The following is a 14,912-nucleotide window of genomic DNA, read 5'->3' as shown; positions in this document are numbered from 1 at the left end:
AAAACGAGCTCTTCTTTTTCTCGGTTTGCAGTACGTGTACAATAAGCGCAGGTGTTCCAATACTTTGGCTCACCAAGTGTACATTCGTTGAACATTTATGTTGCAGCATATTCAGTTGTGTCTGAGAAGTTAAAGTGTTTACCGTGACTGGAGGTCTTCTTAATCTTAAAAGATTCCCTTGATTATTCCTCAAGAGACATTCAAGGCAACCAGACAAAAACAAACAAACCAAACAAAAGTCCCGCTGTCGTTCAAGGGTTGGCGCTGTGCGGGTTGGAGCTCAGGTCCGATTCCATCTCGCCGGCAGCGGCGCCGGCGTTTCTGGCTGCAAGGACGGAGCGCGGCGAGTCGTTTCTGTTGCGTCTGCTGCACGCCATCACGTCGGCCAGGTCGGCCCGGAAGGAGGCGGTGTAAAAGCCGTAGATGACGGGGTCACAGCACGTGTTCAGGTTGCCGAAGACGAACAGCACGTGGTGCACGTACTCCGGAGTGTGCTCGATCATGGTTGGTTGGAACCAGTACCAGATCCCCAGGATGTAGTACGGGGTCCAACAGATGACAAAGGAACTGACAATCACGATGGTCATCTTCAGGGTCTTCATGCGGGCTTTGGGGATCTTGTCCTTGCCACTCCGGCGCAGGCATCGCTCACCATCTGCGGACATCGAAACGGTCAGTTTGACCTTCACTAAAGATCTTGCACACGTGACACAGTGACAAGTGAGCGAAAGCACTGCATGGACATATGACTGACTTCATGTGTTTGTTTGTCTGTGGTTGTTGGTTTTGTCATGTAGTGCCCGTTTCTTCCCTTGTCTCGTTACGTCTAACCACGCCCACCTGAGTGTGTCTTCCCTTCCCAGCGTGTGACCAATCACTGCCCTCAGCCCCCCAGGTGTGTCACTTTAGGTCATTAGTGTTGGTGTATATAGTCTGTTGTGTTTGTCCAGTCGGTGTGGCTGCATTGCTGGTGTTATGTGGGTCATGCTGGATGTTGTCAAGCTACAGTCACGCCGTGTTAAGGCAAGTTCGGTCCTGTCCTGTCCTGTCCTGTCCTGTCCTGTCCTGTCCTGTCCTGTCCTGTCACGTCACGCTTAGTTCCGTTCTGTCGAGCCGAGCCCCATCTCATGGGGCGGCCATTTTGCCACTTGCTGTCAACTGAAGATGACATCACAGTTGCTAAGGCTCAGGCAGCGACCAATCACAGCTCACTTGTTGACTGAAGCTGCACTGTGATTGGTTGTTACCTGAGACCTGAGCAACTGCTGTCCGTTTTTGTAATAACTACCAGTGCTTGAAGCATTCTCTTCAGTTCAGAGGTTGCATCAAAGCCTTCTGTATGATCAAGCATAAAAATAAAAAAAACAGATAAATACGTCTTTGGAAGTATGATATTTAAAATAGAACGTATTTATACGTTTTTGGGAGCAAATGAGTTAAGCATGAATTAAACTGAAAGTAAGCATATAAAAATGATACGCTCTGAGAATAATTGCTTATTTTGGTATCGCAGTCTCGTTGAAGGTCATCAATGCATTTTTAAATAAATGTCAAACTTGCACAGCTGTTTGGCAGAAAATAACTCAACGCTGACTTGTGTTGTTTTAATTCAGAGTCAGGGACATCATAAGCACTCATGGTGGTTCGATCATCGCACAATATGCAAACGTCACACAAAGGTCTGAGCAGAGATTCAGACGTGGAACATGTCAGCCATGAGGCACACATCCTAACCACAGAAATTAGCTTGTAAGTACAAGCTGACGAATTCTTCGTCATCCATTGGCTGCGTTCCATGTGCCAACTTCCACACACCTTTGCTGTTGCGCATCTGCCCAGTGATCTTGGCGAGGATGCTGCTGTAGCAGAAGGTCATGACAAGCAGCGGGAAGACGTACAGCGTCACAAAGTGAAACATGTTGTACGCCGTCTCCTGCCAGCGGTGCCGGAAACTGCCGTGGGTGGCGCACTGAGTGAAGTCGGCTCCGTCTGCCTTAATGGCCCGGAAGATGAAAAGCTGAGGATGAGGAGAGTGACAAGATGACGCGTGCATGCAGGCACAGGTAAACGCTGATTGTTAGTCGCCGTTTGTTTGCAAGTAAACAAAAGTGGCTTTTGTTTAGCTCACGCAAACGCCAAAGAACTTTGAAGCCAACAGTTCTTTGTTGTGCTGTAATGCAGCAAATGCTTTTAATGCACCACTTGTACATTATGATGATCATCTTACATGTCGAAGCTCAAATCAACAATGAAAATATCTTAGTCGAGTGTCACCCTCTGAGCCATCCAGAGAAGAAGTGCAGTGCACAAAACAGCAACTAGCCTCAGCGCTTCAGCTCAACAAATCCAATCGCAGCAAATCGGACTTCAAACATGCTTATAGGAGACTTGAGGATCGGACCCGCAACCTTTTTGCATCACTTGAGCACAAGCGACAACGCGCTAATCTCATCCACTCCTGTAAAGACAACAATCTTGGTAAAGAGCTCGTTTTACTTATTAACTCTTTGACCGCCAAAAACGTTTAATAACCATCAGTAAAATCACGACGTATATTGCCATAAACGTTAAATAACGTCAACAATTTTTTTTTTTTTTTTTTATTCTCAGTGCAACGTCTAACTGCAGCGCTGCCTGGTCAATGGGTTGTGGAATCTAAAACGCTCTAAACTATGGCCAGCAGATGGAAGCATTGTATCACTTTTTGTCAATGATCAAAGCCTCTGTCATATCAAAGTTTTTCTTTGATAACGTGTGGCAGTAAAAGAGTTAATGGGGGGTGCAACAATTCCAAAGGCAAGAGTCGGCTATCTATTTTCAGCACTGAACCTTTTTTTTTCACCCACTCGCACAAACACGCACACAAACAAACGTGGTCTCCCAGGCGGGGAAGCCAACTGGCATCGAAGGCAGGTGAGGGTTCAACTCCTCCGCCCAGCGCCCCAAGAAAGATTCGTGTCTCTTCTTTCAGCAGGAAAAAAAAAGTTGATTTGAATCTGTTTCCGTTTTGCAGCAATTAGCATTAAACCAGAGCCATGTTTCTTCATTATTCACAAATTTGTTGAAAACACTGAGGAAAAGAACTTGCTGCAACATGGCCCTGGTTGCTCTCTTATACTCTGCTGCCACCTGCTGGCCGTTTTTTGTAATAACTACCATTGCTTTTAAGCGACCTCCTCAGGTCATAGGCTGCATCAAAGTCCAGTAACCCGGAGCTTATAATTTCATCATTCATCTCTCAATTTGCTTTCAGCATTCCCGCGCAATTTCTCGTTTTTATATGTGATTGATTTGGGCCAAAATGAGTCAAATTTGATGGAGGCACAACAGTGTTATCATGGTGAAATGGCTTTTCTGCCGGTTGGAAATGGACCATCACAATGTCATGGGGTCGTCAAGCGCATTGTTTAACTCTCGTGCTTGCGGTCTCGCTTATTCAGACAGCAAAGCCAAATGCAAGCAAGCTCCCGGTCAGCCCATTCGCCACCTTTCCCTGCTATCAATCAGGTCCCAGCGTCAACAAGCTGCTCGCTCGCTCGCACTATTTTTAGCTCCTCTGCTTCACGGAGGCGACTGCGGGGAACAAATTTAGGCTGCAGAGGCCAAGTGTCTCGGCTTGAACCTTTACAGATATCCGATACGTCATCTCGCCTGGAGGCCAGAGATTTGTTCGGCGTGAATAATACTTTGATTTCTGGATCAACTTTTGTTTTGCGAAGTAATCAATAGTACACGTTGTCACGAAGACGTGATGCGTTGTCAACAACTTGGAGGCCTCATTCGGATATTTTTGCAAAGCAAAGCAAAATCCTCAACAATCTCGCTTGTCGTAAAAACGGTTTACCTGTGGCGATGCCAGCAACAGGCTGAGTGTCCAGGCGAGCAGCAACATGCGTTTGTTCCTCAGGCCGGCATCCAGGGAATCCAGAGGATGAAGAATGGCACGATATCGGTCCAGACTCACCACAACTAATATGAACGCTGCCGAATGCATGGCAAAGAGTTTCAGGAAACACAACAACTTGCACATCATGTCCCCCGCGTACCATTGCACCGTCATATTCCAAATGGCGTCCAGGGGCATCACCACGAACGTCATCAGCAAATCGGCCGACGCCAAGCTGGCGATGATCGGCCGCAGGTGCGCCGCCAGCCGATAACCTCGGCCCCAGCGCACGCTGATCAACACGGACAAATTGCTGAGGGCGGCGAAGACGAAGAGGACCAGCGTGGCGGCCACGCGGCAGCGGGCGGCCACGGTGAAGGCCGGCGCGTCCCAGGGCGGCCGGCTGGCGTTGGACGGAGGAAGGGCAGAGCTGTTGAAGGGAGGATACGCAGGGGTGGAAAGCCACGTTGAAAGGTTCCCGGCGGCCATCCTGGAAGTCGGACATTTCAAACAATTCAATCAAAAGCAGGTTGTAAAAACAATGCGGATGGATGGATAGATAGCATAAAGCAGGCACATTTACATTCAAACATCAACAATATGGTCAACATCCAATTAAATTACTCGAAGAGCCCCAAATCCACTATGAGACTCTTTCAAATTCTTACAAGATGACTGAAAACAATAACTCAATGTCTGGAAGACAAATTGATGTTGAATTCGTAGCCTATATGTGAAGCCATTTGTCGGGTTACCGGCCGAGAAATAACAGCGGTGCAATAGCGCCCTCTTGTGGTGAACTGCGAGAAGTCCTAATGCGCCAAAAGAAATCACTCTGTCTGCAATATAGCACATCTGAATACATCAATAAATCTCACGAATCACACGCGTGCACGCACGTTTTACTGAACTACAAAGCAATTCAGTAACTTCTCCGCTTTATTATTATACTTTTAGGACGTCCACGGATTGAACTGCATTACTTGTGCAGCCATCAAAACGAACATCGTCAGTACAATCCGCAATATTCTTACCTGGCTGGAATCGAATCTTTCTGAATTTAGTGATGACGAGGTGCCGTCCAAGCCCTGAAGAATCCAGAGAGGAGCTGCGACGTGCTGAAGCATCATTTGCTCTCTTCGCTCTCCTGTGCTAGTCTCGCGGTTTTTGCGAAATCACGCCTTCCCATCTTCATTCTGCCAGCCTTGCAAGCTCACGTTCTGTGCCTTCTTGCGAATTCAGTGAGGAAAGAGAAGCCGGATCGATTCCGATTGGTTAATTGGGCCGCGTGACGTGGCGACTGCTGCAGTCTGAGCAACGTGTGTGACACATGAGATGTCGTGGGGAATTTCCAGGAATTTTGAGTGGTCGTCAAAAGCCGATTCAAGTAAAAGTACTTCAAAAAGTTGCTTCGCTCAACAGATTCATTGACGCAGATTTCCAGTAAGACAAATGGGCAGTCATTTCTGTCTCTCGTTTTTCAGCGTAAGCATCGCCAACCAGGCATCATTCCTGCCACAGCTCTGGGGTCAGAGGTCAAGTTGAGGGATAGCACCCATAAAGTCAACAAAAAGAAAGTCTGCACGCCAAAAAAAAGTGGAAGTGATTCATCGTACGATTTGTCAAGTTGCAAATGCAGTTCAACACTCGAGGCGAGGCTTTATTCACTTCAACTAAAGCAGATTGTGGTTTCAATTGGCTGATGCAAAAATACATTTGCAAGATTTCGGTGCCTTGTTTCACGTTTTTGTAGATGTTCATCATTGCAGAGCTGATTGAGATGGAGCCTGATGGGAGTTTGTTTATTTTTAACTCTAAAAGAAGCTCAAGTGAACTTTTGTGTGACTTCATGCAGATTTACCTGTCCGAGATGCTGCTAAAGGTAAACAATTTATTATTATTATTATTATTATTATTATTATTATTATTATTATTATTATTATCATCATTATTCAGTGAATCCTAATTTGTCTCTGTTTCGACCAATTCACAATTGGTAAATATCTGTGACATAGAGAGATCATACTGATTCATAAAAATGTCTTTTAGTAATTTTACCACTCCCACATGCTTTAAACACATTTAAAGTACACTTTTTTTTTTTTTAAAGCGATGACTGTGCAACACACATTTTCAAATCAACACGCAAACATGCATGCGTACAGGGATTTTTATTTTTATTTTATTTTTTTAACGTATTTATTAAAGTTAAATCAAAAAGTGCTTCGACTTTGGTTGCACTGGTGCCACCTCAGATTTTTTTTCAATTGCGCCATTGTGAAATGAGGGAGCCTGTTGGCCCAAAATGGGCACGCACACCTTCGAGACATGATGGCAAGTGTCAAAATGGCCGCCCCCTGAGACTGATACCCAGGTGGATTTTCCTGCTTAATTCGTATTCCACAAATGCAGAATTCCGTGTTAAGACTAATGGGGCCACATGCAATATGTTATTTGAAAGAATATTTTTGGGTCGACTTCCTGTTTAAAAACCCTGTGAAGTAAATTCATGAATTTGTTTCTATGTACAGTACAGGCCAAAAGTTTGGCCACATTTTCTTTCATCCAATGTATTGACTTTATTCTCATGACTGATCACTTTGTAGATTCTCACTGAAGGCATCAAAATATGTATGAACGGATGTGGAGTTATGTACTCACAAAAAAAAAAGGTGAAATAACCGAAAACATGTTTCATATTCAAGATTCTTCAATATAGCCGTCCTTTGCTCTGGTTACATTTTTGCATACTTTTGGCATTCTTACCTTTGGGAACTCTTTAAAGACCGTTGGAAAACCCTTTCAGGTGATCACCTTTTGAAGCTCATCGAGAGAATGCCAAGAATGTTCCAAAAAAGTCATCAGAGAAAATGGTTTGCTATTTATTTATGTATTTATTTTTTTATTTACACCTTCTTTTTTTTAGGAGCTGCTAATCTGCAGTGATGAAGAGGAACACGAGGTCAAGGATGCCCTGGAGGTGACGCTCAACATTCCAAAGCATTCTCTCACTGCTGCAAGGTGACAGAAGACGGACAGGAAGAACACAATTCATTCATTGTTGAGGTGTCATTTGCTTACATTCCCTTTTGACCTCACTCAGATTTTTGATGAGGACATCGAGTCACAAGGCGAGCTCATCCTCCATGACTCCATCGAAATGTGGAGTCCAAAAGCCGCTGAGCCCCAGACGGGTGAAAAAAAGGCACGTCTTCCTCTTCAAGAGGTCACCTGTGTTCAGCAAGGAGGTCAAGGACGCCGCAAACTCGTTGTGAGTCCGATTTAACACGCTTTCCATCTATGCAACAGTCCCAATCAAGACTGTCAATCCGTTTTCTCACCAGACCTCCATGTTGACGTTGATGGAGACGCCTGCAAGTTTGCAATTTGGTTGAGAAGCTCGCCGACATCGTTGTTATTCAGGTTAGATGTTCGAAGACACGGCTAAGATTTCACCCATGTGGGATTTCCTCACGTCGTACTCACGTTAAAGGGGGAAGTCAAAAATTCTTGACAATAATATGTAACTTAAAAGTTACTTAAACTTGAGTTAACGCATTACTCTACGCAGATGGTAATATTGTAAAGAAACATCTTACTTTCAAATACAAGTAACTGGTAATATGGAATGTTACATTTTGTAAGTAACTTGCCCAACAACACTGAGCTCTCAAACTGTCCTACATTGTTGTGACCGTTTGATACAAGTACTGTATTTGTCCACTTGGGGTCGCTTTGTGTTCGTTTTGTTGCAGTGCACGTAAGTTACTTTGCTCCAAAGTGACGAACGAGCCATGTGTGTATTTTATTCGGCCGTTATTGTAACAATATATTCGCAGTTTGTTGATCCTGGAGACGGTCAAACGCGAGATTACTTGTACGTAATATTATGCACTCTGTCAATAATTTTATTATAAATAATTAATATTCCAATGTGCAAAGTAGGTCAGGATGTCCACAGGCACTTAGTTGGTTATGCATTCTGTTGGGCACATTATGTAAAGCTAAATTATCATTCTCGCTGCATCCGAAAATAAGGAAAGGGAACTACACAGTACAGTATACGCTTTCCGAAGACGTTAATTGTCAAGGTTAGGTGGTCACGTATGATGCTTTGTTCAGCGACAACGTCCACATTCAAACGAACTAACTTTAGCAAACGATGCCTCTCAATATCACAGACTGACGTGATTTCCAGGGATTACGTAGTTCTGCGAGAGATGGAAATGCTAGAAATGAATTTGGATTGCGCTAACGGTGTTGTCATCCATCTTCACTGCTGTCATATACGTAAGCGTGTCCTTTCTTAGGTCATTGTCATGCACATGCGTTCATTTGGGGGAAATTAAAAATAAATCATTATTATTATTTCAACATATGTCGCTCATCGCTCGAACTACTCAACGCGGTAAGTTTAAATTGCGAAGGTGAAAAAAAATGCGAAAATTGAGTAAATATTCAAATCCGATTCCGACAATGAATAGTACGTACTGTCATTCGCTCCTTAAGTTAACATGGCTCTCGGTTCAGACGCAGACAACAACATTACTATCAACCAATCAATGGATTCACTGACTCCGCCGCGGAAATTAATAACCAATCACATGTCCGGAAGCCGCCACCGACACGCGTCGGACAACCAATCAGCTCTGTCCTAGAGTCAACCTCACAAAAAAACCGACCAGTCAGAGGCCTGTCTGGGCCACACGGCGTGAGGGGCTGACCAATGAGCTGTCTCTCGGGATGCACGGTGGGGGCGATCGTCTGCTAGGCCCAATCATCGGCTCAGTGCCGCCTGCCGGTGCCGGGGACTGGTGGTGAGTATCCGCAGCAGCGCGTCAGGACGGGACCGCGAACCCGGAGACGGTGCACACTGAGGCGAAAGCGAGACGCAGGTGAGACCGAGGATGCGAACGCGGCCTGGGCTCCGAGCAGGAGGCGTTTTGAAATGACAACGGCGGGATTGTGGCGGCAAGACGGCTTGTTGTTATGTCGTTGTGCTACCGGTGCTTATGCTGATAGACAATAGAGCGGCTTTGCTTTGCTATTAATTGATGCGGCTTGACACTGACGTGCGGCAGCCGTCGTCTCGAACCGTTGTTTATTCAAATGTCTTGCTCATTAGCTTGAACATAGCGTGTGGACGGTTTACGTTTTAACACCACCGGGAAAAAAAAAAACCCAAAAAACAAAACCAAGTGTTTTGAGAGAGATGTTGATTGCTTTGTGATAGAAACGGAATGCCTCCAGTCCTCTTCATTGTTTGATGCTGAGTCTCTTGGGGTTAACCGGAGCCCGGATCCCGCAAATACTTCTTAATGCTCGTTTAAAGAGCACCGGGATGATGTGAGGCGTTCGAATGGTTTTATGGAGGTAAAGCAGCTTGAAGTGGCGGATTAAACGCGCTGGGGAGGAGGCCGGCGGCGGCTGATGGCTCTCAGCAATTAGGAAGGGGGAGAAAAAAATACGAAATGTATCAGCCATTTACGTGGAGACTCAACTGGCTTCATATGCACCTAAATGGCTGCCTGGCGCCTGACAGCGTAACCAGGATCTTACTGTAAGGGGGCAAGCGATGAATGATTCGGGCCGAGGGGTTGATTTGTTCCCAGAGTGGCGGATAAACTAAGGTAGATGTGGCTTTAGAGACCAAAATGGAATCAATATTAAATGTAGTCTGCCCATTATTGTGCACTTTAATGCAGCTATCACTTCACCTCTGCTGCCGCTCCCCAACATTTACCCCAGTCACGTAGCTGCTTATAAAATATAAAGATCACTTTTGTAAACTTTACAACTTTTATTTTTGAGGCAAAAACGCACGTTGAGATCACAGGTTAGGCCACATGTGAGTTTTGTATGGCAAAGACAGTTTTGACAAGATTGGCCTATCGTAGCTAATGTAAGTCAGAAAAACATCTAGTTGACATCTACAAGATGATTGTCATTGCTTTGTCACGCTCTTGTACCCCCATTGCGCCGTTTTAGAAAATAGCATACTATCATTTCCTACCAGCTGCTCTTTTTGAACATCAGGGCTCCCCTTGACAAATTGTCACTTCCTTATCAATTTAAAGCAGTCCCACAACCTTTGGTCCCGAAATAGAAGCTACCAGAACTTGATAAACTCGGCCCTTTTGCTCACACGGTGATAGTTGGTCTGTATGAATGAATGGTTCCTGCTGTTGAGAAGAGTGAATGAACTGTAGTATTCTCAATGATGGAGTCTTTTCCTCTTCCTCTTCCCAGCTCAGGGTCCCCTGGCATCCCTGTTTGTTTGTGTTTTTTTGCACTATTTAAAGAATTTAGTGTTATATTACACAATCAGAACTATTAGTATGTGATGTCATGTGACTCTTTTGTAGTGCCGTGTCATTGTTGTAATTATAAATACTACAAGCTAGTCCTAATGCAGTCTGCTTATGTGAATCTCTTTTGTTCCAATTGCAAAATATTTTCCTAGGAAAAAAACGGGCGGAATCATTTTAAGTGACAAACTGTTATCATTTTTAAAGTAGTTTGTTCAGCTAATGTTACGTTGAAACAAGATAACCATTGTTCTCAATTAGCTTTGGTTGAGTTTCACACATCACAGATCTCTTTTTTTTTTTTTAACAGTAATATTAAAAAACAAAACAAAAAAACAAGTTAACACATTTTGTAAAGTAACACATTAAACAGTTTACTATCTTTGATAACTATTCTGTACTAGAAGTAACTAGCCCATCCATGGTAAGCACAAGTTAGCTACATGATGTTTTTCTGTCTTTGTTAGTCAACAATAGAGCTGAAGTTGTTTGAAATGTATATATCATCGCCTCGGGATTATAATTCCCCAAAGTTATTGTTAGTTTTAATTTGAATGAAAGACAATTGAAATTGCAAACCACTCCAACCAGAGTTTTCATGCATACAAGACATAATGTACTTTAACTTTAGATATCATTGAGTTTACTAAAAAGATTTGAGGTGTTGCCTGACTTTTTTTTTTTTTCCTCTACTCTCTGCATACAGTGTAATTATGCTGGATTAGTTTTCCATCTGCTGTATTCTAAAAAAACGTTGTACGCCCACACTCCTGTCTTCTTTGTAGGTGAAAAAATATTGACTTCCGCCATGTTTCGTAGCACTGTGCACAGTGTATTGTTCTGCGTTTTATTGTCAACAAATCCAATGGAAAGACCCAGCACTTACTCATTTCCTTACTCTGTGTGAGTGCCTTTTTGTTCCCATTTTCATTTTGGGCTCAATAAGGAAATGCTGTATCAAATATCAAAAACAATTCATTTTTGTGTCCTCTTTGCATGTCTTTGGGTTTTTGGGCTGTCAGTGAAACAAGCCAAGAAAAGATGTCTTGCGAATTAGAGGGAAATGTGTTGTGTCTTAGCTGGGGATGCTGCGTTATACTCCACAGTTTCCACTTTGCTGCTGTTGCCTGCCCTCAGTCACATTTGAAATAAAAAATGGTCTTCTTAGCATGGCCATCAGCCACATACTGAGAAGTAAAAACAGCAGACGCTTGTTCTTCTTTGTTGTTGTTGTTGTTGTTCACGCACCTTGTTCCAACTGGCTGTTTGTTTTCAAATTGGTGTGTTTTTTTGCAGGTGTATTGAACGTTGTGCGAGCAGCAGTGTGATAATTGGAGGAAATGGAATGACCAAATGTCTGTAAAAACGGGACAGACAAAAAAAACTGTGGTAGGGTTAGCGTTTTGCCAGTTTTGTGTAAACACGTAAGGCGGGCTTGGTCGTGCGTTACCTCTGACCACAAGGTTGCGCAATCTTTATGTATTTTGTATAGGCGAACCACTTCCAAGATAAATATGTCAGCGATACACAGAATGCAAAACTGGTGTTACTGTAGCTAACCCCAAACGGAAAATGTACCGCATTTGGTACCTAGTGATTTGTTTGTTTCAGGCAGCGTTCCAGTAGCTGCAAGGGTGTCCCCCAGGTGTCTTGCTGGAACTAGCGCAAGTCCGTTTTTTAAGGGATCCTGCTTTTAATAACCGCAAACAACAAATAGATATTTTTTCTTGATGTGTTTGTTGGCAGTCTCTGAGTGCTTTACTTGAGATGAGACTCACAGTGACAATCTAGTACATGCTTTAAAAAAAAAAAAAGAAGTAATATAATCCAAAGGATTTGGATCCCTTTCACAATTTGTAATCATATGTTTATTTCTACCTAAAACTGTGTTTTGTAAGGGTGTCACGATTTCGATTTTTTATCGAAATCGATCGAAATTACGTCACGATTTCGAGCATCGAAATAGAGAGAGGACACACGATTCGATGCCCCCCCCCCCCGCGCCCGCCGCCACCGCCGCCACCGCCACCTCCCAGGAAAGCAAATGAGACGCAGCCATTCAGCTACTAGCTAACGGCACTTGTTAGCTGACTTCTCCTGCAGTCATGATGGCAAGCGCGGACAGACACAGCAATGGTGCTTCAAGCCGCTCCTGCTTCTCTCGTCACCAGTTTGGAAACATTTTGCGTTCCCGGTGAGTTATGTCGACAACGTTCACGTTGTCGATAAAAAGACCACAGTTGCAAGATATGCTATGTGCGCGTACTGTACTCGGCCACGGTGTTACGCCCGGCTCGTCAAGGGGAAGGGAAGTAACACAATAACAGAAAATATAGAGTAGATAAACACGGGTCGACTTTAACATCTGAGTAGTTTTAATTGAAATTTCAGGCAGGGGTTTGACAAGGGAGTGAAAGTGGAAGGTGAACAAATAATAACCGCATTTGACAGAACTGACAGAACGGAGGAGAAACAATAACTAATAGGGGTATAATACACGGATACACAATAGCGTCGCGCTGGCACAGTCGTCCAATCGGAGTGTCGCGCTGGCACAGTCGTCCAATCGGAGTGTCGCGCTGGCACAGTCGTCCAATCGGAGTGTCGCGCTGGCACAGTCCTCCAATCAGAGTGTCGCGCTGGCGCATTCAAACTGAATGGCCCGAGCCGCCAGCCGTAACAACGGGAAACACGACAAACATGACGGGACATTTACGCAGGCATCACAAAGATTTAGATTTATCAAATTCAACTAGAAGTGGGAAAACAACGGTCCAACCAACTATTTCATCCTCATTTACAGTGAAACTTCCACACACTTCAGCTCGCGCGAAACGCCAGATCCATAGGTCTATTTATAGCAGCAGACCTGCAGCCTTGGAAAACGCTGGATTCAAACATTTAATTAGTGTACTTGAACCACGCTACAGTATGCCCAGCAACTGTAAATGTTGGGATATAGTTTGTTCAGGCTGTATTTGTTCCATGACTTTGGATACAATATATTTTTTGTTGTTGTTGCACATTGCACATTATTTTAAGAGGAACGCACAGCACACTGTTGTAACCAAAAACAGTCAATAGATGGCAGGCACCCACTGTGACTTTTTGTTTTTGTTTTTTTATTTTTTATTTTACACTTCAGTAAGAACAAGACGGTTAACTTTATATTGTAAATAAATTCTTTGAATTTGATCATTCCTGCCTAATGTCAATTATCATATATTACATAAATTTACACAAAAATAATATGGAAATTGCATCACCTATATGTAGCCGATCTTTTGAAATAAGATTTACTGTACAATGAATAGAACCAATGATCATAGACTAGCCTTAGCCTACAGAAGCATATGCCTCTGTGTTATAAAGTGGGGGAGCGGAGAAAAAAAAAAAAAAAAAAATCGAAAAAAAAATCGAATCGTGACCCCAAAATCGAAATTTAAATCGAATCGTGGAGTTGGCGAATCGTGACACCCCTAGTGTTTTGCGCAGTTGCCATAGCCTATTGTTGAGAAGAGTGAGGAAAGCAGACATTTTCTGGTCATTTGGATACACGGATATGGTGAGACAAAGGGTAGTGTAGGGAGGGGGGTGTTAGAACATGTTCTTCTGATTTGGAGCCAGGCACGAGTCTGAATTAATGGGCCAGATAGCAGCAAGAGAGTCTCTTACAGTGGTTGCATCGATGAAGCTTGATGTCTATACCCGGCAAAAGCACCTTCTCATCTAAGCAGTCACGTCAGCTGCTTCTACATTAGACATATATGAGAAATACATATGTCCCATTTTGCTGTGGAAAAAAGATACTTTGTTGAATTTCATTGAGTGTAGTTCAGTTCAGTGTGGTTAGCATTAGTGACGATGACAAAGGATCTTGATATCAGCATTTTCATTTCTTAAAATATTTTTTGTCAACTCAAGCACTTTTATCCAGATTTTGGCCATACTTGCTTGAGGTCTGGACTATAAGGGAGTGCTCCCATCTCCTCAATTGTTATATTCAGGGATACCCGGATGTCAAAGCTAATCTGTCATTTTCCCTCCAATTCAGGAATGAATGGACACATTCTGGTTATCTGTGGACGTACACAAACATGCTGTAGCTCACCTTCTCCTTCTCGCCTGCCACCTCCTCTCTCTTGTTTAAAATGGTTGCTTTCCAAATTGTGTCAACTCATTTTTCCGCACCAGTATATAATATTCAGCTATTTTTCCCAGCCCTATTCTTCGATAGAATTACTCAGCTGTACACAGAGGAACCGGATTAATCGGCCACCTATTATAATCGGCCGATCATTGGCCTTCAGACATCGGCCAAAACAATCTGTCAATTGGGCCGAATGGCTGATTATTTTCCCCTTAAAACGTTATTGAAGAATACCAAAGTTTCCAATGCTGTGAAAGTACCCTGAATGCACCCTCTTGCTTTTATAGCATTAGCAACTAGCAAGTGTGTAGCGTATGTTATTCTGGTTTTTCTGTTGTCCCTAAACGTCCTTTAAGTTTTTTTAATGACATCTCAGGTAGAGTTAATTGTAAAACTAAACGCACAACATTAAGAATTACATCCACTGTATGTTTAAATACAAACATGCTTAGTTTTTAAAACATCGCTAGCCTAGCGCTAACAGGAAGTTGGCAAATGCCAACAGGAAGTTAGCATCGACCTTCAAATAACGAATATCCACACACAAATATTGGGGCTATACATACCC

At 43.4% G+C, this 14,912-nt stretch overlaps 2 protein-coding genes across 3 annotated transcripts in view; one reads left to right on the top strand and one right to left on the bottom strand.

Annotated features, from left to right (window-relative positions):
• On the bottom strand, positions 1–5,093 carry gnrhr1 (gonadotropin releasing hormone receptor 1). 2 transcript variants are annotated; one of them, XM_077507456.1, is made up of 4 exons: positions 4,921–5,067; positions 3,845–4,376; positions 1,816–2,017; positions 1–655 (listed from the first exon to the last, which is right to left on the bottom strand). In XM_077507456.1, exons 2-4 carry the CDS (start codon positions 4,373–4,375, stop codon positions 252–254), a joined length of 1,137 nt encoding a protein of 378 aa, XP_077363582.1. In that variant the 5' UTR covers position 4,376; positions 4,921–5,067; the 3' UTR covers positions 1–251. The 2 variants fall into 2 exon arrangements, with proteins under 2 accessions (XP_077363582.1, XP_077363583.1); XM_077507457.1 differs by lacking the exon at positions 1,816–2,017 and having other exon boundaries at positions 4,921–5,093.
• Positions 5,094–8,647: 3,554 nt separating this feature from the next.
• gatad2b (GATA zinc finger domain containing 2B) overlaps positions 8,648–14,912 on the top strand; it is a 46,014-nt gene continuing 39,749 nt past the window's right edge. Inside the window, exon 1 of the mRNA XM_077506356.1 lies at positions 8,648–8,781. The gene's annotated coding sequence lies outside the window, so the exon portion shown is untranslated. The remainder of the gene's footprint in view (positions 8,782–14,912) is intronic.

This window comes from Festucalex cinctus, chromosome 19 (assembly GCF_051991245.1).
Source record: "Festucalex cinctus isolate MCC-2025b chromosome 19, RoL_Fcin_1.0, whole genome shotgun sequence".
Taxonomy (NCBI): Eukaryota; Metazoa; Chordata; class Actinopteri; order Syngnathiformes; family Syngnathidae; genus Festucalex; species Festucalex cinctus.
This window is presented reverse-complemented; position numbering and strand designations above follow the sequence as displayed.

Excerpts from the sequence above, each read along its gene's own strand:
- gnrhr1 (XM_077507456.1), bottom strand. The coding sequence starts at position 4,375 with ATGGCCGCCGGGAACCTTTCAACGTGGCTTTCCACCCCTGCGTATCCT. Across the intron at positions 2,018-3,844 it reads TGTTGCTGGCATCGCCACAG|CTTTTCATCTTCCGGGCCAT; the intron begins GTAAACCGTTTT and ends CCTCATCCTCAG. Across the intron at positions 656-1,815 it reads GCAGATGCGCAACAGCAAAG|ATGGTGAGCGATGCCTGCGC; the intron begins GTGTGTGGAAGT and ends CGATGTCCGCAG.